Consider the following 27162-nt stretch of genomic DNA (forward strand, 5'->3'; position numbering starts at 1 on the left):
ATCTATATGACCCTGACATAGATCCAGAAGACCAGGACGATCTTTCATTTGTGGAAACATTTGACCCTCAACTTATTGATGAGGACACAGACTAACTTTATTATGGGGACCCAGACCAGGAGGCGAACATGTTTCTGATGTTTGTTAATCTGCTTAGAATTACATGCTGTGCATAGTCCGACATCCAGTGGTCACTGTGGAGTATTTCATTTTGTTTTTCGTAGTCGAAAAGGGGACGACGACAAGGCGTGTCTGTAACACTATCCCTATAGTGACGTGCAGTGTACCCACAAACCCTCACACGTCCAGGTCCCTCAGATTGTTTTTTTTCCACCCAGATATTGGTCGCCTTTACGCGGAGCTCCTCGAAAGACATTGCAAATATTCCCTCAACCATTTGGTCGTTATTTATAAATACTCACTCGACCTTTGGTCGTTAACGTTACGTTCCTCCTTCGATGAAGCTGTTCTCCGCCGACAAGATCTTCGATGGCTGTGCCTTCGACGGAGGAGACCCTTTGGCGTCGCCGAACACGTGGCCTGGTCTCGCCGGCCTCAAACAGTAGGGAGAGTGGGGTCGTGGGACATTTCTTGCTATCTCTTTAAGAATGCCTTTCTCTTTTCCCACCTTTTCCTTCGGGGTTGTTATCACGCCTGTCCGTTCCCTCAGATATGGAGAGGACACCCTTTAGGTTTTGCCCGTGCTGTAAGGGCAAATTCACCTGGAAAGACGAGCACAAACGGTGCAACCGTTGCTTGCCCCTCGACCACAAGGAAGACGGTTGTGCGGCCGGTAAGCTTTTTAAGCCCAAGACTTTAAAGGACCTCAGGGTCAAGAGGTGGGCAGCCTACGCCATGTCTAGGTCCGATTCCTCACCTGCTGCTGCCAAAAGTGGAGAGGAAAGTGATAACCCGACCTCCGCATCGGAGGTTGTACACCCCTCTAGGGAGTACTGTCCCCGGCCCCGACAAGCTCGGCTCACGCCCCGCTTATGGGGATGAACACCCCGGCGACATAGACGCACATAAGCACTCACATAAGCACACGGCTCTTCTTCGTCAAAGACGAAGAAAGCATTAGCGCCAACGGAGACGCAGGTCCTACCGGCGGCCTCCACGGACCGTAAGGGTCCAAAGCCCCAGTGGTTGAAGTGGTCGGGAGCGGTGCTCCTATACTTCTTTTTATTCGGTTCTACCGTTCCTATACTTTTATTTTAAAAAAAACCGTTCCGGAACGGTTTCGTTTTAAAATAAAGGTGTAGGAAGAAGTTGAAACTTGTACTGTCAGTGCACTGCACTGGATGTTTCCTTAAACATCAGGCGCATGTTTTTTGGGTTTGTATTGTACATGGGACGGGGTTCGTCAATGGGGTTTGCGGGGAGCGGTGCAGGCCAGTAGGGAACATAGTTCCAGTACTTCTTTTCATACACTTCGACCACTGCAAAGCCCCCCTCGCAACCGCAGATGCAACCAGCGACTGGGCTACCCCCAGATAAGGGCGCTATCACCAAACCGCCAGACGTCCCCCACCAGCGAGCGCACGTCGGCGTAGAGGACGCGACACCTGTAACATCGAGGCCAGATCCCTCAACAGACCATTTAGTCGTCGAGAGCCTGGCGCTCATTGTTTCCAAAGATAGCCAGAGACGGACGGCGAAAGACGCCGAATACCGCTCGCAAGGCCAGGGAAACGCCGAAAGGGACAGAAGGAAGGCAGGAACCGCCCCCTCCGTCTAAAGGGACACCCAGCCCCCGCCCACCCCCCCAGACCGCTCTGGCCTACCACAAGAGACCTTAGAGAGACTCCAATTTTGCATGGACAAAATGGAGAATTTTATATCTACCCAATACCTGCCCACACCCAAAAGACCAAGAGAGGGGCCTCAGGAGGATCCTAGGGCTAAATACCCTAGGCTGTTTAACCCCCCACAGGGGGATGTACAGTTTTATGACCTCACTGAAGAGGACTCCCACTTTCATGAAGATAAGGAGTTCTTGGGTAACGAACAAGACTTAGACCAGGAAGGTTTCGAGGGTGACCCAGAGAGAGGTGATGGGGGTTTTGAAGATGACCCAGAAGAAGGTGCTTCACAGCCCTGGCAGTCCCCATCAGACCCAGACGCCCTAAACCTGTCCCCTCCCAAAGACTCACCAATCAGGAATACGTCGCCTATAGACGATCAACCTACCTTTAATGCACTACTACGTAAGGCTGCAGCGCATTTCAAAATCGAGACTGGGGGAATTTCTCCTGACATAGACTTCGTTGAAAAGATTATAAAGGAGAAACCCCCTGTCAGTCAATCCATTCCCCTCCTTGCCTCAGTAAAGAGACAAATCATCCCTTCGCTAGCTACACCCGCATTGGTCAGAGGGGGTCAACCCAAGGATAGAAAAATTATTTAGTCCTTCTCCATCGGACCCGTTATACATCAGGGGCCACTCAGTACCGGACTCTCTAGTAGTAACTAATACAAGAAAAAGGGCAGGGGTCCCGCTATCAACCAGTGAGGCACCTCCAAATAAATAAGGTAAAAAGCTGTATGCCCTAGGTAAAAGGATTACAGCCTCAGCAGCCTTTTCCACTAGGATTGTTAACAACTCCTTACTGGCTAGTTATGCAGATGCCCAATGGAGCAAACTGCGCAAAGACATTGAGGAGGTACCTGAACCCCTAAAAACTCGGCTTCTGGCCACGGTTACCGAGGGAACCTTAGTCAACTAGAGCATCATTAAGAATACTCTAGATGCTGCAGAAACAGCTGCCCGTTCCCTAGTCCAAGGAATCCTCCTCAAACGTCATGTCTGGCTACGTAATTTGGGGTTTAAACCCTAAACTCAAGCACCTCTCATTGACAAACCAATAGAGGATGCCAACCTCTTTGGGAAGGCGGTGGATGACGCGCTAGAGAATGCAAAAAAGGAATTTGACACCATGAAGACCCTAGATCAGATTTCAAGGCCTCCCAACAAGCGAGGTTATGGAAACAAATGCTTTTTTCGAGGCCAGCGCCAACAACCTCTTCAGCAGCAACCTCGAATCAAGGAACCAGTGGACAATACACCCAAGAGGACAGCGTTGTGGCAAAGGGAGAGGTCGGGTTCCACCCCTAGAGGTTCCCAAGCCACAAACACCAAATGACCTGAAGATTTGGGTCCCCTCCCATGCAACGCCGGTCGGGGGCCGGTTAACATCCTTTCTTCCAGCATGGGAGGGAATAACATCGGACCGCTGGGTACTTTCCACCATAGCCCGCGGCTACTGTATAGAGTTCAACAGTTCCCCAACATACAGACCCCCGAGGGGACGCCGCATGACACCAGAACACCTCGCCATCCTTCTCCAAGAAGTGGACCAGCTACTAGAAAAAGGAGCCATAGAGGTCGTGCCTCTATCTCAGGTAATGGAAGGTATTTATTCAGTGTACTTCCTTGTACCCAAAAAGGATCTAACCATGCGCCCTGTTTTAGATCTGCGCCCAGCGAACAAGTTTGTTAAACACCAAAAGTTTTGTATGGTGACTATACAGGAAGTGATCCCACTGCTATCACAGGGAGATTACATGACAACACTGGACATGAAAGATGCATACTTTCATATTTTAATGTTGCCAGCACACAGAAAATAACTCAGGTTCATGATAGAGGGCAAACACTACCAGTTCAGAGTGCTACCCTTCGGCATAGCGTCCGCGCCAAGGGTATTCACGAAAGTACTGGCAGTGGCAGCGGCCCACCTGCGCAGGTTATCCATCCCAGTATACCCTTACCTCGACGACTGGCTCATAACAGGGGATTCTTACGAGACATGCTTCTCAAACACCCAAGACTGTAGACCTTTTGGTCAAACTGGGCTTCTCCATCAACTAGAAGAAGTCCAGCCTATAGCCCAGCCAAATCAAACAATTCTTAGGGGCTCTAATTCGAACAAAGGACGGCCTTGTCTTCCCCTCCAACGAGAGGGTCCAAAATATGCTGTTTCAGACCCCACAATATGTGGCCGTTCGAGAGGTGATGGTGCGCAAAGCAATGCGTTTGCTGGGAATGATGGCGTCATGTATATATTTGGTACCTCACGCGAGACTGCGCATGCGTCCAATGCAAGAGTGGGTCAACAGCCAGTGGTGTCAGGCCAGCGGACAATGGGACGATCTAGTGGTGGTCTTGCAAGCCTTGGTTCTCTTGCTACGGTGGTGGTCGAAGGAAAAACTTGTCATAGGGAAACCATTTGCAACCCCCGCAGTGGAGGCCACTCTAACCACAGACGCATCCCTCATAGGATGGGGGGCTCACCTATTCCATCAGACTGCACACGGAGTTTGGACTCCGAGTGTAGCATCCAAACACATAAACTTGCTGGAACTGTTAGCGGTCTTCAAAGCGCTGAAGGCTTTTCAGGCACACCTGCAAGGGAAGACAGTGATGGTCCTCGCAGACAGCACCACAGCTATGTACTATCTGAACAAGCAAGGGGGCACACTCTCCAGGACTGTCCAAGCTGTCCCAGAACATCTGGAAGTGGGTTGTCAAACACATGTTCCTGTTGTCACAACATGTACCAGGGGAACTCAATCTGCTAGCCGACGAACTCAGCAGAGACTTCCCTCTACCCGCAGAATACGAATGGCGGTTACAAGAAGACATCGTCTTCGACTTCACACAATGGGGATTCCCAGAAATCGATCTCTTCGCAACTCTGGAGAACTCCCAATGCCCAGATTACGCCTCCAGGTACCCCCAGAACCAATCCATGGGGAATGGTCTATCGATACCATGGTCAGGGAAATTTTGTTTACGCACTCGCCTCCCCACCCCCCAACCCCCCGACTCCCCTTGTCAACAAAATAGTGCACAAGATGCACCAGGAACAAGTCACCATGATGCTAGTGGCCCCTATGTGGGCCGGGCAACCATGGTTCGCTCACCTGATGGAGATGTCTGTCTCCACCGGTGAAACTACCCTGCCCGTACAACATGCTGTCACAGGACAAAGGCAAGACACTACACCCATGCCCACAGACCATGAACTTAGCAGCATGGCTCCTGAGATCATAGAATTTGGTCATTTACAACTCCTGCAAAGATGCATGGACATTCTCAAGGAAGCTAGAAAGCCTAACACTCGTCACTGTTACTCTAGCAAGTGGAAGAGATTTGTCGTATGGTGTAGAAATAAAAGCATCAACCCGGTTGACTGCTCTCCCACACAAATTGTTCTCTACCGGACTCACCTACTAGACTCAGGATTAGTGTTTAATTCTATTAAGGTTCATTTGGCTGCACTTTCCGCTTACACCACTTCTCAACTTAGTGTTGTGGTGGAAAGTCCCAGTTATTAAGGCCTTCATGGAAGGGGTTAAAAGAATACACCCTCCCATAGCTAACCCAGCTCCCGGATGGGACTTAAATGTGGTACTAACCAGGCTCATGGGCTCACCCTTTGAACCCATGCACAAAGCAATGCTTAAGGACCTCACCCTTAAAACTGTTTTTTCTAATACCTATCACCTCCATCAGGAGCGTAAGGGAACTACAAGACCCCTTTGTAACAGTTCAGAGATAAGGTGGTTCTATGCACGCACCCTAGGTTTGCATCTAAATTCATTTCTAAGTTCCATGTGAACCAATCTATAGAACTACCAACGTTCTTTCAAAACCCTTCAAACTTTGGAGAAAAAAGCCTGCATACACTGGATGTGCGCAGGGCGGTTATGTTTTATATGGAAAGAACTAGACCACTGAGAGAGACTAATCAGTTCTTTGTCCCGATGGCAGCAGGAATGATATGATATGATATGATATGGTATTTGTAACGCGCCTATACACAAGTGTTTCATGGAGGGAGATGCAGTTTCAAAATCCACTATATCTAGAAGGATCGTACAATGCATCACCCTCTGTTTCTCTCTCTTGCTAAGAGAGAACTACCCTTCAAGCCAAGAGCACACTCTACTCGAGGCACTGGGGCTTCCATAGCAAGAAGCCTACACACACTAGATGTGCTCAGGGCAGTCATGTTCTACCTGGAAAGAACTAAACCACTGAGGAAAACAAACCAATTTTTCGTTTCAGTGCCAGCTGGTAGAGAAGGGATCCTTTCTTTAAATCAGCTATCTCAAGGTGGATTGTCAAATGCATCACACTGTTACGCTCTTGCTAAGAGAGAACTGCCCTTCAAGCCCAGAGCACACTCTACTCGAGGCACTGGGGCATCCATAGCATTCATTGCAAATGTTCCCCTTGAGTCCATTTGCAAAGCGGCAACCTGGAGTTCTGTACACACCTTCACAAAGCACTATTGCCTAGACACTCATTCTAGGTCTGATTTTCAGGTGGTACAAGCAGTACTAAGACATCTTTTCTCTACTTTTCCTTCTCACAACCCACCTCCAACTCCGGGTACTGCTCGCTAGTCTATGCACAGCATGTGCTTCTTAGCAGATTAACAAGCATCAGAAGACATGCATTACTTACCGTAATACCATTTCTCATGATTGTATCTGCTTAGATTCACATGCGCCCTCCCTACCTCCCCGCTCTGGGTGGAAGGAACATAGGCATCTTACTACTTTCTCTCTTTATGCACTCGGTTACCAGACATTTGGTCGAAAGAAATTTTTTTATTTTTTTTAATTTTCACCTTTTTTTTTGGGGTCCTCCCCCCCCCCCCCCCCCTTTTTTTTTTTTTTTTTTTTTTTTTTTTTTTTCTAAAAACCCATTTTTGTAAAAAACGAAAACCCGAAAAATAAATACGTAATTAAAAAAAAAATTCGACCATTTGGTTTTCGACCAAATTGCGTCGACCAAATGCCATTCGACCAGTTTTAGGTCGACCAAATGTCTGGACACCTATGTACTCACTCACTATAGCCTTGGGCTCCCACATGGCAGAAAAAATGCAATCGGAGGGACCTCTGCGCGTGAGGGATTTTGGGTACACTACACGTCCCCGAAAGACGAGATGCAATACTCCGCTGTTACCACTGGATGTTGGACCATATGCACAGCATGTTAATCTAAGCAGATACAATCATCAGAAATGCTATTACGGTAAGTAATGCATGTTATGATATGGCATTTATAACGCACCTATACACAAGTGTTTCAAGGCGCGACGAGGCAAGGGAGGGGGGACAGAGGGAAGACTGAAACAATGATCTTACTAGGCCAGGTGACATTGAGATCGCGCAAGTGCAGGGGAGGGGAAAAGTGCAGGGGGAAAGGTAAAGGAGACAGTGCAGTACATAGGATAACAGTAAAATAAATCAAGACCATAAATAGTGTGGCCAGCTGGTGGCAAGTGCAAGGGTAAGGGCAGACATCAAGGTGTTATTTGCTGGTAGGGGCTGTATGGCTGCAGAAACAGACCCTGAGTGCAAGGGTTGAAAGGGTTGCCAGTGCAGGTGTGCAACTGGCGGGGAGGAGACCTAGGCCCAAGATCAGAGGGTTGCCAGGTAACAAGTGCAGTTTCTGTTTCAGCCAGGAGATCAGCAGCGGAAAGGAGGAGAGAAAGCGGAAGCAAAAAGGGAAGGCCTTGAGGTGCTTCCAGAACCGGAGATGGTTCGCCTCAAGTTTCAGAGAGGCAGGAAGGCTGTTCCAGAGGGAGGCCCCAGCAGAAGAAGGGGATCTACCACCAACTCGCTGCATGGAGAAGCAACTGAGCCCGAGGGAGATGGAGGCGGATGAGCGAAGAGCTCGAGAAGGAAGATTTGTAGGAAGAGAAAGTTGAAGGTATTGAGGTCCCAGGCCCCAGAAGGCCTTGTTGACAATGCAGAGGGTTTTGAACTTAATCCTTGCCGTCACTGAGAGCCAGTGCAGAGATTTCAGTACTAGAGAGAGATACGATCCCTGGGCTTGAGGCCAAGGACAAGTCTTGCAGTCCTGTTTTGGATGAGTTGCAGAGAATGACAAAGCCCATCCACTTCGGGTCCCCCGAACCCTCTGGGTCTCTTGCTGGCATCTTGGTTCTTCCTGCTAGACCACCAAGGCTGCCTCTCCACATTGGTCTCCTGCTGCTCCTCTGCTCTCAGGTCTCCCTGTCGCTCTGTTGCTGTGCCCCTTGACTGGCTGCAGCTGTGAACACCTAATTGGCCCTGCCAGACCATGATTAGAGGGACATGTCTGACCCTTACAGTTCCTTACATGCATCTTCTTGGTCCCAGTACCAAAGTGGTGAAAAGAGGTAATCTTCATTACTCTCAATTGCCTCTTTTTTTCATGTCAGTATTGTCATTTGTTGTATGTTGGAAAATGGGGGGGAAACTGGTCTACCATAACCCATATAGGTTGGGGGAGGGTTAGGCTGACTGGCACAATAGAAAGGGGATACCATGCCTCACCCAAAGGTACCCCACTCCTCAAGGACCCTTCACCCAGGTGATCCTCCCTCGCTTCTCCACCCCCAGGGTCAGGATCCAAGATTGAGCGTCTTTCCCTGGCATCCTACGCCAAGGATCCGAGGGTTGTAGGAGTCAGAATACCCTCCGGTTTGGTAAGTAAATGACCAGTACAATACAAGGCTTGCTACTCTTGATGAATTCTTGTGTTCAAAGGCGAAGGGAATTCCCATGGAACCAAAACCTTATTTTGACTTTGGAATACCTTTTGTATTTTGACTTGAGAAAGAAACCAAGGGAAGGGACTCACCCTCTGGAACCAAAGGTTTTACCTTGGAGAATGGTTGTTGGAGCTGTTCTGTTTTTCCTTTATGAACTCTTTTTGCAATCACCAGGTTTAAGACATTTCCCTTTTTACCTTACGATTTGGTTTGTAGTGCGAGGGTCAGGATAGAAAGTTTTGGACATGAGGACAGTTTTGATTTTGACCTCCTGACACGACCATATCCTTTGTTTTTGGTTTTAAATTCCTCTTAGAGCAGACTCTGAGAGGCCTTTTCTCAACCCATTTCTGTTAATAAGTCTTTAACCAGAAACATGGCAACTTTGTGTCCGACTTTCCTGACGCCTCACAATTCCCAGCCTGAATTCCCAGCCTGATGACTGGGAACATTCATAAGCATGTGCATCCATGTAAGATACCAAGGCTGGATGGAGTGGCAGGTAAGTAATGTGTTCCTTATGAATAAGCATTCTGTGAATTCATTACAGGAGTCGATTTGTACACCTGTTTAAGCTCCTTCGTTAATTGTAATGGAATCAGTTTGTGTGTTTTGCGAAATGAGGTGCGTAGATTTTCATTTTATCTGGACACGAAACAGGATGGGTGTTCAATGGTAAACAAATCGAATAAAATGGACGAACCAAAGGACATTTAAAGTAATTTCATGCATAAGATCTCTTAAGCAGTGACCCTTTGAATGGGTAAAGATTACCACAAGGTGGCCGAAGTTCAGTTAACAAAATAACTGATTGATGAACTTTGACTCTACAGTTTTTGCAGTCCATCCCAACATTTGCGTCTCCTTTAAATCAAAAGGGTTTGTAATCCATGGCCACCTCTTTTGATGTAACTGGTGGGCGATACCACAGCAGAACTTTGAAGGTCCTTTATTGATTTATGCCAGTCAAATCTGTGAAGAGTGTTTACTTAAAAAATATTCTTTTGAATTCGGGGCAATACCACCACGACTTTAGGGCTTATTGAAGCATGGGATTGAGTAATGAGAAGGAACACTGGCATAGAAGGAAGCCTCACCTTCATCGCTAAGCCAGGTTTGTATGATAAAGTCTAACTTGTAATCCATGAGCTGGATGTAGACTTCTGAGGCATGAGCAAAACTAGAACATTAATGAAAGCGCTCTTAAAATAAGAGTCTGAGTTTACAACAGAGTAATGGGAAGGGTCCCCTAACCTCTTAATCGGGTCGGCTTCAAAGGAATAAATATGAATCTTAAACATGTGTGAGGAAATATTGCCCCTGCTGCCATTAAATGATATAAGTTGGTATCTGGAATATTTCATTTTAGCAGCAAAAACTGCTAGAAAGTACCCAGCAGTACAATTCACTAGATCAAAATGGCGTCCACTACATCCAAAATGTTGTATTTTTTTTTTCTTTCTTTATTGATTTTTACTCAGTTAAGCCTGAGTTTTTTTTTTTTTTTAATCAAGGTTTCAAACCCGCTTTTCATGAAAAACCTATTTTCTCACGAATCCACCAAACCGCTGTTGCATCTCTCTGGCTTCGAGTACAGATACCTAGGATTGCGTCTGTCCTACTTGCTTTGATGGCACAGTTTGACTGAAACCGTACTATGGGTTGATGGCTGGTTTATCTGTGCGAATGCTAGTTCTATTAGTTTAACCATGGCCACCGTCCATCTCATTGTCTCGCCTGAGATCAGTCTGTTCCACAGATCGTCTGGTTGTAGCATCCACGGATTTGCAATCAGCGGTAGGAGATACGTGCTTCTGTTTGCTTTAGTTTTCGGACAGTCTATCACTAGGTGCATTAGTGTTTCTGCCACTAGTTCCTTTTTACATAGGCGGCATCTCTTGTCGTTCGTAGCTCCTCGAATCGCTATGATCTCCCGAGTTAGCAATAGATTTAATCTGGCTTTCATGAACACGCTTCTCAGTCTTTTGTCCGGGAATTTTAGACAGTAATTTTGCGTTTTTTTTCTGCTTAATGAAAGTCGGTGGCAGATGGATTAGAAGTCTATTCCCCACCGCTTTCTAAATTGTGAGGATCTAGTCCAGGTCTTCCATTTTTCGTTTGATTCGATCCGGATTTTTCTTTAGCTCTTTTTCTGTGCTATTACAATTTCAGGATATAGTGAGTTTGATTTCCAAATGGGGGTGAAAGATTACTTGCTTGAAAAGGGTAGGAAACGCATACAATTTAGAGAAGAATGGGCCGATCAACACCTCATAGGATACGGGCGGATCAGGCTGAATAGGTGAAACGGGCTTGCCGTCTGCGCTGTGTGGCGCTCTGGCCAGGTAAACCTGTCAGGGCAGGTGATTCGTCACAGCCACGCGTCAATCAAAGGAAAAGCTGGGCAATGAAGTGCATGCCCAATCGTATCCTTCTATATTAAAGACACACACTTCAAGATCACTTATCATAAATTGGCTATGCCTAGGGACCAGAAGACCCTACAATGCCTAAGCGAGTGAAGAAAGAATTAACTAGCAGCCTCACTAGTTACTGCTCTGCTCAACGCACTTATTTTGGGGGCACACGTCGGCCCCTAAGGCTACCAATGCAGGGAGATTTGTTCTCCCGTTTACTTTTCCCTGTGTATTCACTTTGTAATACAGGCCCCCTTCATTGGAGAGATAGAGATGCTGCCTTTCTGATTGTCTGGCAACATATCTGTTCACTTATTGATATGCACGGGACAGCCTGGTGGCAGTGAACCATTTAACTTTTTCTTTCTGGTGCACCATGTTTTACTGTGATGCTATTTTCAGTACCATATGCTCAAAATGGTTGCTTCTCGTGCTTTGAAGTCCTGTCCTTATGCTGCCTACTTGTATTTTGGCGTCTTCGTGCACTTTGACCCATATGATGAGTGGGAGGTTTTGAATTAATGTTAACCAATGGCAGTGCTCTGGACAACCTTCCACGCCACCTGTTTCTAGCCAGTCTGCATCCCTGCAGAAGGATATCGGCCATATGCCAGTCAGTATTGGAACTATCAGCAATGTAGGCAGATGTCATGATCTCTGCTTCCAAAAGGTCAGGGTTTTCCCAACTCCCTTGGAAGCAGATCCATAACCCAGGTTCCGAGTGCCAACCAGTCCCAATTGGGACCTTTTGGACCCAGTCCTGGCGCCAGTGGCACCAGGCTCATAAATATGCCCAGTCCCAGCGCTGGAAGCGCCGGGCTCATAATGCTTGGGTGGACTTACCTGCAGCAGACCATGCTGCTTACTTGCCTGCCAGTTGAGCCTCTGATCCTCTTCTGCTTGGAACTACTTTTCCTGTTGGGTGGGGCAGGAGCCACTCCCTAGATTCAGAACACTGGAACTCTTCTGGAAAGCAGGAACTCTTTTCTTACCAAGGCGTGGCTGTGGAAGGAGACACCTAAGCACTACAGGAGGCTATTTAAACCACACCCGATGGATGAATCTTGCTTTGCGTTATTCTGCATCCTCTGCAGCAGAACGCTCATCGTGTCTTCTGCATCTGATCCTGGGCCTAAGGAAAAAGGCTTACCATCCTGAATCCAGTCTTCAGCAACACCTATAAAGACAAGAAAGAACAGGTTAGCATTACGGTCTTCAGTGACAGTTCTTCACTTACCTGGTCCATCGGCTGTCACCAACGCCTCGCGCTGCATTCCGGCATCTGAAAGACAAAGGCTTACCTACTCTTCGTGCGCTCCGGAGGTCTTCACACTGCATTCCGGCATCTGAAAGACAAAAGCTTACCAACTCTTCGCACGCTCCGGAGGCCTTCGGCGCTGCATCCCGCATCTGAAAGACAAAACAAGGTGCGTTTAAAGACATTGGGGAACTTTAATACTCATGTGCCATTACTCCTTTCCACATCTAACCCAGTGGGTATTCCGGCACCCTGCAGCCGCTCCGAACTTGTACCTGCAAAATAAAAAGACAGTTAGAGCGCATCGTGAAGCAGGCAACAAGCGCTTACTTACGTGCTTCCAGGCGCTTCTATTCATCACACGGGCTCCATCTTCAACTCACTTCAGCCCGTCATCCGCCATCGCCGGAACCCTGCAAAACAAGAGACATCATTACTAAAGACTTTAAAGACATTAGAATTACTCGAAACTTACCGTTCGTGCAGTAAACGACGGACAGCAGTCCTCTGAAGTCAAGAGGCCTGCTCCCCTTATCCAGTGAAAAAACTGGTTACAGCACCCTGCCCCGAGGCAGATGGAGAGCACGGCGTTCACTTACCTAAGGTGAGAGCGTTAACCTTTGGGGTTCTACAGGAGAAGAGAAAGGGAAGAAGAGAGAGACATTCAATAACCCAGTTCCTTAATCCCATATTTTCTATCTGCAGACATCTTACCCTTCAAGTCAGACATACAGTGCACAGAGGTCCAGCCCAAAGAGCCAGCCGTGTGTTACACATCACCTTTGAAGATACGGTATACGCCCAGTCAAGACCGGCGCCTCTACGGGAATCAGGTGAGCCTTACAGAACGCAAAGCCTACCACAAAACTCCGGTCCAGGCGCTATGGAAACCTCGGATACCGACCAGCTAGCCCAGTTACTTGGGGAACTAAGGGCAGAAGTGCATGCAGCCCGTCAGGAAACGAACGCTCTAAGAAGGGAACTGATTATTTCCAAGGAGCGAACAGATGATCTCGCTAGACAATTGCTACAGTCACAAGCCGGACAGACCCCGTTACCCGCATCTGGGGGAAATCTTCCTTCTACATCCTCTATGAATCCAGTGCAGATCAACTTACCTGGGAATGTACCTCTGGCTCCGCCCGAACGATTTTCTGGTGACCCAAAGAGGTTTGCAGTATTTATCAATCAGTGCCGGTTGCATTTCTTATGCCGGCCAGCAGCCTTTCCAACTGATCAAGCTAAAGTAGCTTTCGTGCTTTCGTACCTTAGTGGCAATGCGGCAGACTGGTCGATCCCTCTAGTAAATCAAGATGATCCGGTCCTCCATGATTTTCAAGCTTTTCAGCTCAGTATGGAAAAACTGTTCGCAAGACATTCACAGGGGCAGGCCTTGGACAATGAGCTTCTTTCGTTGCGACAAGGTAATCAAGACCTTTTGGCTTATATTGCGTCTTTCAACAGACTGATAGTGGAAACTCAATGGCCTGAGGACAAAAGGATTACGCTGTTTTATAGAGGTCTACGTGGAGAGCTCAAAGATGTGTTAGCCCAAGTAGTGAATCCCCTACAAGATTGTTCGGACTATATAGACTTAGTCGTTCAAATAGATCAGACTGCAGAACAGGAAGGCCGATCGTTCCAAGTTTGATGCTCGAGTATTTTCCAAACCGCCAACTCCTTCCAAAGGAGTAGACTCCGGGGAACCCATGCAAATAGGGGGTCTGAAAGGTCCTCTAACACAAAAGGAGTGGGAAAGGAGAAAACAGTTGCAATTATGCCTCTATTGCGGAAACTCAGGGCACTTTCTTCGAGACTGTCCGGTGAAACCTGCCAAGAAGGCAGTAGGAGCTGCAGTTACCAAAGTTACAAACTCAGAGCAGGGAAACGACCTCGCCCAACAAGAATAGAGGTCCTCTTGCCGAGCGTGAAAACCAGTTCCGTGACCTCGCATTTCGTGATGCCTATGGTCCTCATTAGCCCTGATAATCCGGATCGATTACATGCAATTGAAGCTTACGTCGACAGCGGTGCCATCGGCAATTATGTGGATCATGAAATGGTTTTGAGGATGAATCTAAATCTTTGTCCCAAGGCTGTAAAGGACGTCATTACTACGGTGGATGGTACGGAGATAGCCTCCGGGCCAGTAACCCATACCACTCAAGAAGTGACGCTAATAAGTCAAGATGGACACCATGAGAAGATCGTGTTCGATGTGATCAAGGCCCCTCAGTTTCAGATTATTCTAGGAATACCTTGGTTAGAGAAACACAATCCTCTGATCGATTGGCGAGCAAGAACGGTCCAGTTTCCAGAATGTGTCTCTACTTGTCACCCTCCACCTGGTGTTGCACTGGCAGCAATTTCTTCAGAGACTCCCCAGTTACCTCCCGAATACCAAGATGTTTTCCGGAAGGATCAGGCTAACTCTACCTCCTCATAGGTCTTATGACTGCCAGATAGACCTGATACCTGGATCTACTCCTCCTTGTAGTAGAATTTATGCCCTCACCGAGCCTGAGAACCTTCACCTTCGACAATACCTGGATCATTACCTGGCAAATGGGTTTATTCGTCCTTCCAAGTCCCTTGCTTCTTCAGCTTTATTCTTCGTTCCAAAAAAGGAAGGAGACCTTAGAACTTGTATAGATTATCGCTCCCTGAACCAGATCACCGTTAAGAATAGATATCCGTTACCTTTGATCCCTGAACGCCTGGACCAAGTCAGAAAAGCATGCATATATACAAAGCTGGATCTTAGAGGAGCTTACCACTTGGTACGAGTAAAAGAGGGCGATGAATGGAAGACGGCCTTCCGCACCAAGTATGGGCTATTTGAATATCAGGTCATGCCCTTCGGACTTTGCAATGCCCCGGCCGCCTTTCAATATTTTATGAACGATGTCCTCAGAGAGCTCATAGATGTGTGTGTTGTTGTTTACATTGACGACATCCTCGTTTATTCTTCATCGGAATCTGAACATCGGAAACACGTGAAAATGGTCCTCGAAAGATTGCGTCAACACAAACTTTTCGCTAAGTTGGAAAAATGTGTTTTCAACGTGACTGAAGTTGAATTCTTGGGATTCATATTATCACCTGGCGGAGTGCGTATGGATTCAAAGAAGGTCGATGCAGTTCTCAAATGGCCATCACCATCCTCCGTAAAAGGTGTGCAAAGCATGTTAGGCTTCGCTAACTTTTACCGCAGGTTTATCCCCGAATTCTCTCGAATAGTCCAGCCCATCACTGCCTTGTTAAAGAAAAACAAAACGTTTTGAATGGTCTACCGAGGCGGAACAAGCTTTCCAGGATTTGAAGACTAAATTTATCTCTGCACCAATCTTAAAACACCCTCGCCCCGAACTCCCCTACATCGTGGAAACTGATGCTTCAAGCCTTGCCATGGGGGCAGTTCTATCACAAAAGGACCCGGTAACCAATCAGTTGCATCCCGTGGCATTTTGGTCCCGCAAATTCTCGCCTCCTGAAATCAATTACACGATTACTGCCAAGGAACTTCTGGCTATCAAGTCTGCCTTTAAGGCTTGGTGGCATTATCTGCTGGGGGCCCGACACACCGTTACTGTGATTACGGATCACCGAAACCTGCAATATTTGAAAACCGCAAAAGCCCAATCCTCTAGACAACTCCGTTGGGCATTATTCTTTGCCGAGTTTGACTTCATAATTACCTATCGACCTGGTACAAAGAACGGTAAAGCTGATGCCCTTTCTCGGATGGGAGTGGAAGAACACTTGATCAACCCTAAACCTGTACCAATCATTCCCGAACAAAGAATTCTGGGTGTAATCGCCACAGAATCCATAGAGGAAGTAAGGATAAAGCCAGGCAACTTGTAACTCCAGCAGACATACAGAATTGGCATCTGCAGGGAAAGGACTTTGCAGTAAAGGACAACTTATTGTATTTCCAAGAACGATTATACCTACCCAGCACAGATTTACAGAAAAAAGTAATCTCTTGTTATCACGATTCTTTAATGGAAGGACATCCCGGTATGGCCAAGACCTCAGAAAAGATCAAGCGCTACTTCTGGTGGCCGTCTTGGAAAAAAGATATCAGAGACTTTATAATGTCCTGTGGAGTATGCGCCCAAAACAAGAGTCAAAAGGAAAGACCAGCTGGCCTCTCACGCCCTATTGACATCCCACCTCGCCCTTGGCATACGCTTTCTATGGACTTCATCACCGATCTACCTCAATGCTCCGGATACAATACGATTCTAGTAATCGTGGACTTATTCTCCAAGATGGCGCATTTCATTCCGCTCAAAGGCTTGCCAACAGCAGCAACTCTTGCCCGAGAATTTCTCGAAAACATCGTCCGACTGCACGGTTTTCCTTCGGTTCTAATTTCGGATCGAGGTAGTCAATTTATTTCTCATTTTTGGCGAAGTTGCTGTCGGTCGGCTCAAATTGATGTGAGACTATCGACCAGTCACCACCCTCAGACCGACGGACAAACCGAGAGGACCAATCAAACTCTGGAACAGTATTTACGCTGCATGCTGCAACAAACTGAAAAAACTTGGAAAGACATCCTTTGGATAGCCGAATATGCCTACAATAACTCTGTCCATTCGGGAACTGGGAAAACCCCGTTTTTTCTTTTGTACGGCAGTCACCCTCGAACCTCGGAGTTGGATCCCCTCCAAGATCTTGAAACACCAGCAGTAGACTACCTGCATTCTACAATCACCCAAGCCTTTAAGGAAGCCGTTTCTCACCTTCAAAGGGCTAAAGAACAATACAAGGAAGGAGCAGATCAACATCGGAAGGAAGCCCCTCAATATCAAGTAGGGGATCAAGTCTGGTTATCCACCAAATATCTACCTCTAAAAGGGCCACGCACATTCAACCCAAGATACCTTGGTCCCTATTTTATCACTACCATAGTAAACCCAGTAGCGGTCAAGTTGGACTTGCCCCCGCACATGAAGATACATCCGGTCTTCCACGTCTCTCTATTAAAACCCGTGCAACCTCAAACCCGACTACCTAAATCTCCAAAACCTATCCTAGTTGATGGAGAACTCGAGTTTGAAGTCAAAAGCATTCTGGACTCCAAGATCTCCAAATCTAAACTATTTTACCTAATTGACTGGAAAGGCTGCGGCCCCCAAGAGAGATCCTGGGAACCTGCTGAATATGTCCACGCTCCTCGCCTAATCAAAAGATTTCACCGAACATTTCCGGAGAAGCCCGGTTTGGGAGGGGCCTTGAGGGGGGGTACTGTCATGATCTCTGCTTCCAAAAGGTCAGGGTTTTCCCAACTCCCTTGGAAGCAGATCCATAACCCAGGTTCCGAGTGCCAACCAGTCCCAATTGGGACCTTTTGGACCCAGACCTGGCGCCAGTGGCACCAGGCTCATAAATATGCCCAGTCCCAGCGCTGGAAGCGCCGGGCTCATAATGCTTGGGTGGACTTACCTGCAGCAGACCATGCTGCTTACTTGCCTGCCAGTTGAGCCTCTGATCCTCTTCTGTTTGGAACTACTTTTCCTGTTGGGTGGGGCAGGAGCCACTCCCTAGATTCAGAACACTGGAACTCTTCTGGAAAGCAGGAACTCTTTTCTTACCAAGGCGTGGCTGTGGAAGGAGACACCTAAGCACTACAGGAGGCTATTTAAACCACACCCGATGGATGAATCTTGCTTTGCGTTATTCTGCATCCTCTGCAGCAGAACGCTCATCGTGTCTTCTGCATCTGATCCTGGGCCTAAGGAAAAAGGCTTACCATCCTGAATCCAGTCTTCAGCAACACCTATTAAGACAAGAAAGAACAGGTTAGCATTACGGTCTTCAGTGACAGTTCTTCACTTACCTGGTCCATCGGCTGTCACCAACGCCTCGCACTGCATTCCGGCATCTGAAAGACAAAGGCTTACCTACTCTTCGTGCGCTCCGGAGGTCTTCACACTGCATTCCGGCATCTGAAAGACAAAGGCTTACCTACTCTTTGCACGCTCCGGAGGCCTTCGGCACTGCATCCCGCATCTGAAAGACAAGACATTGGGGAACTTTAATACTCACGTGCCATTACTCCTTTCCACATCTAACCCAGTGGGTATTCCGGCACCCTGCAGCCGCTCCGAACTTGTACCTGCAAAATAAAAAGACAGTTAGAGCGCATCGTGAAGCAGGCAACAAGCGCTTACTTACGTGCTTCCAGGCGCTTCTATTCATCACACAGGCTCCATCTTCAACTCACTTCAGCCCGTCATCCGCCATCGCCGGAACCCTGCAAAACAAGAAACATCATTACTAAAGACTTTAAAGACATTAGAATTACTCGAAACTTACCGTTCGTGCAGTAAACGACGGACAGCAGTCCTCTGAAGTCAAGAGGCCTGCTCCCCTTATCCAGTGAAGAAACTGGTTACAGCACCCTGCCCCGAGGCAGATGGAGAGCACGGCGTTCACTTACCTAAGGTGAGAGCGTTAACCTTTGGGGTTCTACAGGAGAAGAGAAAGGGAAGAAGAGAGACATTCAATAACCCAGTTCCTTAATCCCAGACATCTTACCCTTCAAGTCAGACATACAGTGCACAGAGGTCCAGCCCAAAGAGCCAGCCGTGTGTTACACATCACCTTTGAAGATGCGGTATACGCCCAGTCAAGACCGGCGCCTCTACGGGAATCAGGTGAGCGTTACAGCAGACCAACCCGAACTACTAGTTCATGTCCCCTCTGCAGAGACGCACAAGCAACTGTAGACCCGTTTCAGCCTTCTTGTGCCTCATCAGTTAGGTGAAGCTTGGTTTCCCTGGTACAGAACTGAAAGGACCCACATCTGGCATACCCTCTCTAAGTGAGACATACAATAACCAAATAATGTGATGAGTGGAAGGTTTTAAAGTAATCCAAAGACCTGGGCAAACTTCTGCACCACTGTTTTTAGACCACTTAGAAAGGGACCAGCTACATACAGATGAGTATTGGAACTGTCCCCACTGGGAGCAGACCAGCCCAAATAGTTAAACATGTCTGGGGTTCCTTGTGGTCTCGTGCAGAAGTGATGTGACCTAGCAGATTGTGCTGGGCTGCCCCTTTGGGTTGGGACTAAGCATAATTTTGCATATGGTCTTTCCCCTTTTTCTAATGACTTGGCAGGTGGAGAAACTGGAGGGTTGCCCAGAGCTGTGCCAGAGGTTAATATTAATTCAAAACCATCACTTTTGTTCTTCCAGCCCTCTGAGGCAGGACATCTCCATTTTAAGGTAAGGCACATTCCAGGATCCTGCCTTGGATTTCTAGCCAGTGCTCTGTGTGACTGGAACGGTTTGAAATGGGGATTTGGGCTGTCTGGCCCCAATCCACATGTCAACTAACGAATGTCTTGCTGGCCAGATGCAAGGCAGCTGCTTTTCATGCTTGGACAACCACAACTTGTTTGAATGTTGCAGACCCTTCCCATTGGTGGTGTGAGGAACTCATGGTGGCACAGGTAAGACTGACACAAGTGATCACAGTTCAAGGGTGTTTATTGAACAATTAATTATGTATGTAGGTTGGAAAAACGCCTAATCAAAACCTTAATCTAAGATGGGATCAAGCGTTGACCATGAAATGAAAAATAAGGCAGTCTTAGTAGCGTTGTATCAAATAAAAAGGGCCTATACTAAGAAACAGAGTGCCAAGCCTTACAACTAATACAAAAAAGGGTGTTGCATAGCTTTCAAGAAAAGAAAGAAGTGTACTCAAATATGTCAGGATGCAGTAGCCTGGGCCTCCCTTCCCCACGTTTTGAGCACAGGGTAAGATGGGAGCTTGGAGCACAGTACAGTCTCTGGCTTCTCTGTCACAGGACAACCATTCGGGGCCAGCTTTCAGGACATTCGATGCCAAGTCTAGTTTCCTTTGAAATTCTCTTGCCTTCAAGGCCTGATGTGTTCAAATAACAAAAACAAAAGTTTCTTCAACCAGAAAAGTTTGTTAGGGTGATATTGATGCACCCCTGGATGGCCCCTCTTTTGGGCGTTGACCCTTCTTATTTGTAATCCACAGTTCAAATAGGGTGATGGTTTCACCCTGGGTCTCCCTCTTCTGGGCGCTGACCCTTTACGTATCGTATTCTTCAATTTATGTCAGTTCTTTTATTACTTGAATTTTGGATGAGAGCTTCAACTCTGGATCTCTCTCTGCCGGGCTCGGACCCTTCTTCTCTGGCATCCCTCCTTCGGGTTCACTCTTGCCCTCTCTTAACTTTGCTTTCACTTTTCTCAATCTTGGGGTAACAACTTTTCACCATTGGATCCTCCTCTGCCGGGCTCCGACCCCTCTCGATTCTTAGCCTCCACTCACCGGGTTTACTGTGGTTCTTGATCAGGGTGATGTGGCTCACCCCTGAGTCCTCCTTTTCTGTGTGCTGACCCCTCTTTACTTTCAGTGTCCTCTTTTTACACAGTTCAAATGTTTGCGAGTTTCACTATCCTTTCTTTCACAGTGCTTGTAGATCATAGTCTTTCAATTGTACGGGTATTTTGCTTCACCCTCTTTATGACCACTTTGGCCTATTTCGCTGGCACTTCTATGGCCTTCTGGTAATTGTAGTTTCACTCAGATGGGGATCGACCAGAGTCTCTTGAGTTAGCACCCACGTGGTGCTGGTTTCCCTCTGCAACTGGTCTCCCTTAGCACTTTTACAGTTCATTCACTGTTCCTTGAACTGGATTCAAACTTGCCACTTTGCGAATCTCTCATTCAACGTAGCCCAGTTCTTATCGATTCTCCTCTCGACTCCCCAGCTGTGATGAATCGCTTGTCCTTTTGGCTTTTCCGGAATCGAGGCCGGTACCACGGGAGTAGGAGCTTCCCTCGCTCCTCCTTATCGGCATAGGCTTGCCCCGTGTACCGTTGACATCTGCTCCACATGTCCACAGCTGTGCACTTCAGAAACTTTTTCAGCAGAGGGTGTCCTGCGTCGATGACATCAGGTCGATGCCCCTCGAAGGCCTCTGTCGAGGGCGACTCACTGGATATTCTAAATAGGACGCACAGCGCCCGTAGCCGAAGTTCTGTTTTTTCTGCAAACATGTTTGCTTCGAGAACTCTGCGCGCCTCGTGTGTTTCATCTTAGAGATGTCTTCTTCGACTCCTCGGTCTAGCTTCAAGACTTGCCGGGACTGCAAGTCTAAAATGTCGATCACCGACCTGCATTGCATTTGTTTGTGGTGCTTGGGCGAGGGTCACGACACTGATGACTGTTCATAATGCCAGTCATTGACTGCCAAGGCCTTGCAGGAGTGTAAAGGGAAGCTTCAGGTGGGTAGGGGTTCTAAACCCAGTAACACCCGAAAATCGAAATCCAAAGGGGTGTCCGACGACTCGAGGGGCGACTGTCAGGAGGAGGCCCGGGGTTCTCGGTCCCGGAGTGGTTCCCGCCATTCTGCTTCCTCGTCGCAACATTCTCGGAAGCGCCATCAATGGTCGCCTTCCCCGTCGTCCTCAGAGGAGGGAGCAGCGAGGAAAGTGGCATGCCTGACAAAGTCCTCGACTTCGGAAGAATGGGCTGCCTTTAAAGAGCAGATGTTAGCGATTTTTCAATCGCAGGGCACGGTTCCAGTCGCGCCTTCTGATGAAGCCGGGAAGGATCTAGATGGCATCTCACTCACTCGTGCTCAACTTCAAGAAGACTGAAGTGCTGTACTTCCCATCTAAACAGGCTATCTCTTATGCTCCCCCTCTTCTAGTCTTCTCTCCCGACTACCTTCCCTACTCTGTTTTTGTTCGCAACCTTGGTGTTGTCTTCGACCCATCTCACAACTTGTCGCTCTTCGTCTCCATATCTACCACTACTGCCAGAATTCTCAAGACCTGAAAAATAAGACCTTCTTTACTTAACACTAAGAACCTAATCGCCTCTTTAATACTCTTGATCGGTCTACTGTGCCAGTCTACTCTATGGCCGCCCCAACTATGCTTTTTCACCTCTCAACAATGTCCTCAACTTTGCTGTTCGTACACTCTTCAATCCTCCTGTGCTTTGCCTCCATCTCTCCAGCCCGTCTTCAGTTTGGCTGATTTGATCTCTGTCTCATAGATAGTGTAAACTCATTCCTATCTTCAAAACTATACACTGACTTGCCCAATCCTGCCCATCTGACCCTCCACACTCTCCCTCGCTGCTTATGATCATCCTCGGCTCAACTCCTTGCCACCTCTCGTGCCCCTTGCGCTCACTCTCGTTTCTGCTCTCTTCCTCTCCTTGCTCCCTTACTCTGGAATGATTTCTCTCTCTCTCCACACAACTCACACTATTTAAATCAACCTCATAGCTCTCCTCCTTTCTGAAGAACCACTTGCACAGCATTCTACGCCACCACATCTCCCTGTTCTCCTTTTTCTACCTCTCAATGATAACCCCATGGCACTTATCCCTCACCCCGTCATCCTAAAACTTGGCACTTCCTCCACTATCCCATTCCTATGGCATGCTCTACTGTCCCTGGTTCATGTTTCTACCTCCCCTGCTTCATCAGGTCTTATATCCACATCCTCTCAGACCACTGTTGAGGTCACTGGTCCTCTGCTCAGTAAATAAATGTTAAAAAGTTTTGTAAGCATTTTGGTACCAAAAATACATTGGGCCTCATAAGTTTGCCGGTCCGGTAACAACGGTACTGGTAAGCTACCAGTACTGTTGTTACCGGACCGGCAAACTACGAGTTCTGCTCGTGGGTGCCTTCCTGCCTGCCAGGTCTGACCTGGCGGGCGTACCGGCAACCGCGAGCAGAGCATATTGGATGCACCGGCACCATTCACGAATGGTGCCGGTGCATCCGACCTCCCCATTCCCATTTGAGCCCAATCGGGCTCAAATGGGAATGGGAGCATTATTTTTTCCAGCGCCCGCGAATGGGCAATTGCCAGGTCCGGCAAGGCTGTAATGACCCGGTAAATGCCCAGTATCGTAGTGAGGCCCATTGTTTTCCCTGTAATTTCCATAAAATTAAATAAAGATACTAAAGTCTGAAGCTGAATCATTTGCTGCTTTTCTACCTAATGTCCTGACTGAATTTATCGGGAAATGTGGTTGCCCTCCTTTTGCGAATACATCAACCCTACCATCTGATCAGCTGATAGGCTATTTGTCATGTAGTGCGAGTCCTTCACTTGAAAAGCAGGTGTCTAAGGTCTCCCCTGAATGTGGGCAATGTCCTGCATGTTGAATTGCTCTTCTGTTTGGGTATTGCCAGCACCCAAGGGAATTGGCACTCCTGCAGTCTGGCTAAAAGTGGTTTTGGGGGCATTGCAAATGGCATGTACTTTTGAATGTAATCTAGTTTGAGTGCACCCTTTGACTTTTAGAAGCATCATTTTTGGGCATGGGTCACAGGGTTATTGGTCAATTCGGTCACATGATATCCCAAAAACGGCTTGCTTAGTGGAAGTTAGGTGGGGACGGAGTATGAAAAGGTATTTATTCACCACATGGCCCTATTTTCTTCATGCTACCATCCCACTGTCCGGGATGGATTCAGCTTTCTGGAAATTACTAGAGTGGTGAGAAAGGATGGGCATGTTGATCCCTCCATATGCTCACCTACCTCCCTTTAGAAATGATTGTAACTTTCTGTGCACAAGCATTCCCTTGCCATCCATGTAGCCATCCTGCATGTCTGGGGGAACCTGGACAATGGACTAGGAGTTCATTAAACACTATGTCAAGCCATATTTGAAATCTGTATGCCATGCAAAGGTGCCTCAATCTTAATCTGTGACAGTGCTAGCTCCTTCAACCCGCTAGGGTTTTTGTTTAAACCTTGATCCCAGCTAACTGAAGTCTTTTTAGTAAGTGAACTTCAGGTTCCCAGGGCACATCAAGCGCTAGCTGGTGCATCACCAGTTCCCTTACTGCCTCCTTCGCATTCAGTTTTTTCAAATCCCATTTCCCTTGCCCAGTGCATCCCTGCAATGAGGCCAATAAACTGCATCACATCCAGCTTGCTCCACACACCCTTCATTGGTTCTCATCTTCTTCCCCTACATTTTACATGTTCACATCATGTGTGACCTGTTCCTCTGCTTCTTACAAATATTGCTGTCATATCTCTGTGAATCTGGACTGTCAACTGTGCTAAGTGTTGCAGTGTTAAAAGTGCACATACCTGTATCCGAGAGGAGGCTGCTTCGATATCACCATCCACTATCCCTCGCTAGCGCACAGTACATGTCATCTGCCATTTTAGAGGCGGTTCAGGTTGTTCTCTGCCACTGTGTTGGTGCTGGCTCAGTTGTTATAAGTTTTTTTTCTTCTCCTCCTCAGAAAGCAGTGGAAACTGGAGTGCGGCTCATGATTGATGCGGAACAGACCTACTTCCAGCCTGCCATCAGCCGCCTGGCCTTGGAGATGCAACGCAAGTTCAACAGGCAGAGCCCGATCATCTTCAACACCTACCAGTGTTACCTAAAGGTAAAGTGGGCAAATAATACAATGCAGCATTCGGCCAGCTGCCGTGCAAAAAAAGGAGGCAGGGAAAAAGAATCCAAAATGATGTTGGATGTCCGTGTCTTAAAGGTGACCAGAGTTATTCAAGTATTATTTCCAGGTTATCTTGTCCCCCCCCAAACTGCAAACCCTAAGCAATCTGTTTAATTGGAACATCTTGTGCTGTACAATGTGATGCATCAAAAAAAGAATGAAATGCCAAGCTCAACTCACTACAGTCGTATAGGAACTGATGATGGATACACGGACCAACCTTCTGGCCCTCCCCGAGCTTCATGCAATGTAGTACTGCATGCTATAGCATGAAACCACATCTGTGTGCGGACTGAAGTGAGTGTCTTTGACAATGGTCAGTCCAGGCATGCATAGGAAGCGATGCAGGAATTGTGAGGAGGGCACAGGCCATGGGGCCGAAGAGAAGATGCCGGAACTGGTGAGCTTCCAGAATACCGTCCACCTCCCTGGATTCTCGGACACAGGCTTACGAAGGTGGATGCTCAGCAGGCAACACCAGGCTGAAGGCAGTAGGTAGGAGGAGACGCTGTAAACTTGTGAAGGTAGGAGGAGACGCTGTAAACTTGTGAAGGTAGGAGGAGACGCTGTAAACTTGTGAAGGTAGGAGGAGACGCTGTAAACTTGTGAAGGTAGGAGGAGACGCTGTAAACTTGTGAAGGTAGGAGGAGACGCTGTAAACTTGTGAAGGTAGGAGGAGACGCTGTAAACTTGTGAAGGTAGGAGGAGATGCTGTAAACTTGTGAAGGTAGGAGGAGATGCTGTAAACTTGTGCCTGTGTTGAAGGCCGGGTCTTATGAGCAATGACCAGTTTACAAGATGAATCTTTGGAGCAATGGTCGAAGCAGTAGATACCTGTGTGAGAATCCTGAAGGTGTCTCACTCGCTAGTCCTTGGGGATCTGTCATCCAGGTGGCCAGGACACGCCCATCGCTATTGGATCCAGTTCCTTGGGGTGGACCAGTGCGGGAGGGTCACCTGGATGGGGGCGGTCCTCGGGGAGTGGAGGTTGGGCACCTTAGAGTGAGACGCGGTATTCCCTTCCTTATGACACCTTTTCCCCAGCCTTTCCGGTAGGATGTCTAGAAACTCGAACAACCCCAAACCTGCTTTTCCGTCATAAACACTATCTCACACGGACAGTTTGTGAGCGACAACAGACTAACACCAGAGCTGTATACCTGACATGTCCCAACACAAGGGCCAGGCAGAGTCAGGCAATTACTGATAACTACACACACCTGACTCCCATCACACTTCCCCCGACCGGATAAAAGGCGGAGCACGAAGGCACACTCTTGAGCAAGGCCACACGTGCAAGGAACCAGTTATTCCTGGGATGGCAGTTTAAACTGAGGAGAAAGACAGTTAGACCAAAGAGGACGACAAGGAGGGAATTATTTCACGAAAGGATCAAAACTTTCTAGAAGCCTCAAGGAAAAGAAACATAAGACCAGGAATTACAGCTGACGAGCTGTGTAGCGTGTTTCAAAGGTATATTTGACTGTGTCAAAGGTAAATGGGATCCTCTCGCATTGATGGCTAAGGCGGGCAGAAGCGATTGCCATGGTGGTACTTTCCTTGACTCTTCACAGCAAAGCAACAGCAACAAGTTCAACAGTCAGTAAGTTGGGAGAAACTGATAACGGACCGGACTGTGTGACACTCAAGGTTGCAAGCAGCAACGTTGTATGAACAAAGAACTTGTGTGCGATTGAACTGTGAAACCTAAATAGGAACCAGACACAGAGTGGTCCGGATCCACGTGGGTGCTCACTCGAAGGTTTATTTTGTAGCATAGCAGTAAGGACTGGTAATAGTTTTATTTGACTAGACTCCACTTGGACTGCGTTATTATTATTTGATGGTCGTAGGTTGCTTCCATCTTCGATTAAGGTTTGGATAGGCGTTTTTCACACCCCTGATAAAAGTCCAATAAACATCCTTGAAGTGTGGTCACTTATGTCTCTTACTTTGATACTATGCCTTCCTTACACCTATTTGGAAGCTATAGCACGTTCACATGAATTCAGCGTGATCTCACAAGACATTGGCCTGGTGGGCCAAGTGAATAGGAATATCGGGATGGCATTTGTTGCAAGGCAAGATGAAAACCCGCTGACGAGGCATGGAACTAGTCCTGTTGCACAGCCGTTCATTTAGATCCGCGCCCGGCTCGTCCTTCAGATGCAGGTTAGACCTTCTCTTGCACTGCCTCAGCTGAGCACAGGAACCTTCTGGCCCACACCCCTGTAAGATCTTAGGATCTTGACGTCAAGATGATTTCATGCCATCAATGGTTTGACATTGTGATTGCAATAGACCTTCAGTAAGTTCTACTTCAAATGCAATATGGCACTACACCAGCTGACACAATGTGCGTTCTCATCCATTCGCTGCCCCCTAACACAGCTTCTTACAGGTTCAATCAGTACTCGT

General features: G+C 47.6%; 1 protein-coding gene across 1 annotated transcript in view; it reads left to right on the forward strand.

Annotated features, from left to right (window-relative positions):
- Positions 1-27162, forward strand: part of PRODH (proline dehydrogenase 1) — a 283848-nt gene that overhangs the window by 172834 nt on the left and 83852 nt on the right. Inside the window, exon 10 of the mRNA XM_069650361.1 lies at positions 24529-24675. Coding sequence (XP_069506462.1) covers positions 24529-24675 — 147 coding nt within the window. The remainder of the gene's footprint in view (positions 1-24528; positions 24676-27162) is intronic.

This window comes from Ambystoma mexicanum, chromosome 3p (assembly GCF_040938575.1).
Source record: "Ambystoma mexicanum isolate Mex_15411 chromosome 3p, UKY_AmexF1_1, whole genome shotgun sequence".
NCBI classification, from domain to species: Eukaryota; Metazoa; Chordata; class Amphibia; order Caudata; family Ambystomatidae; genus Ambystoma; species Ambystoma mexicanum.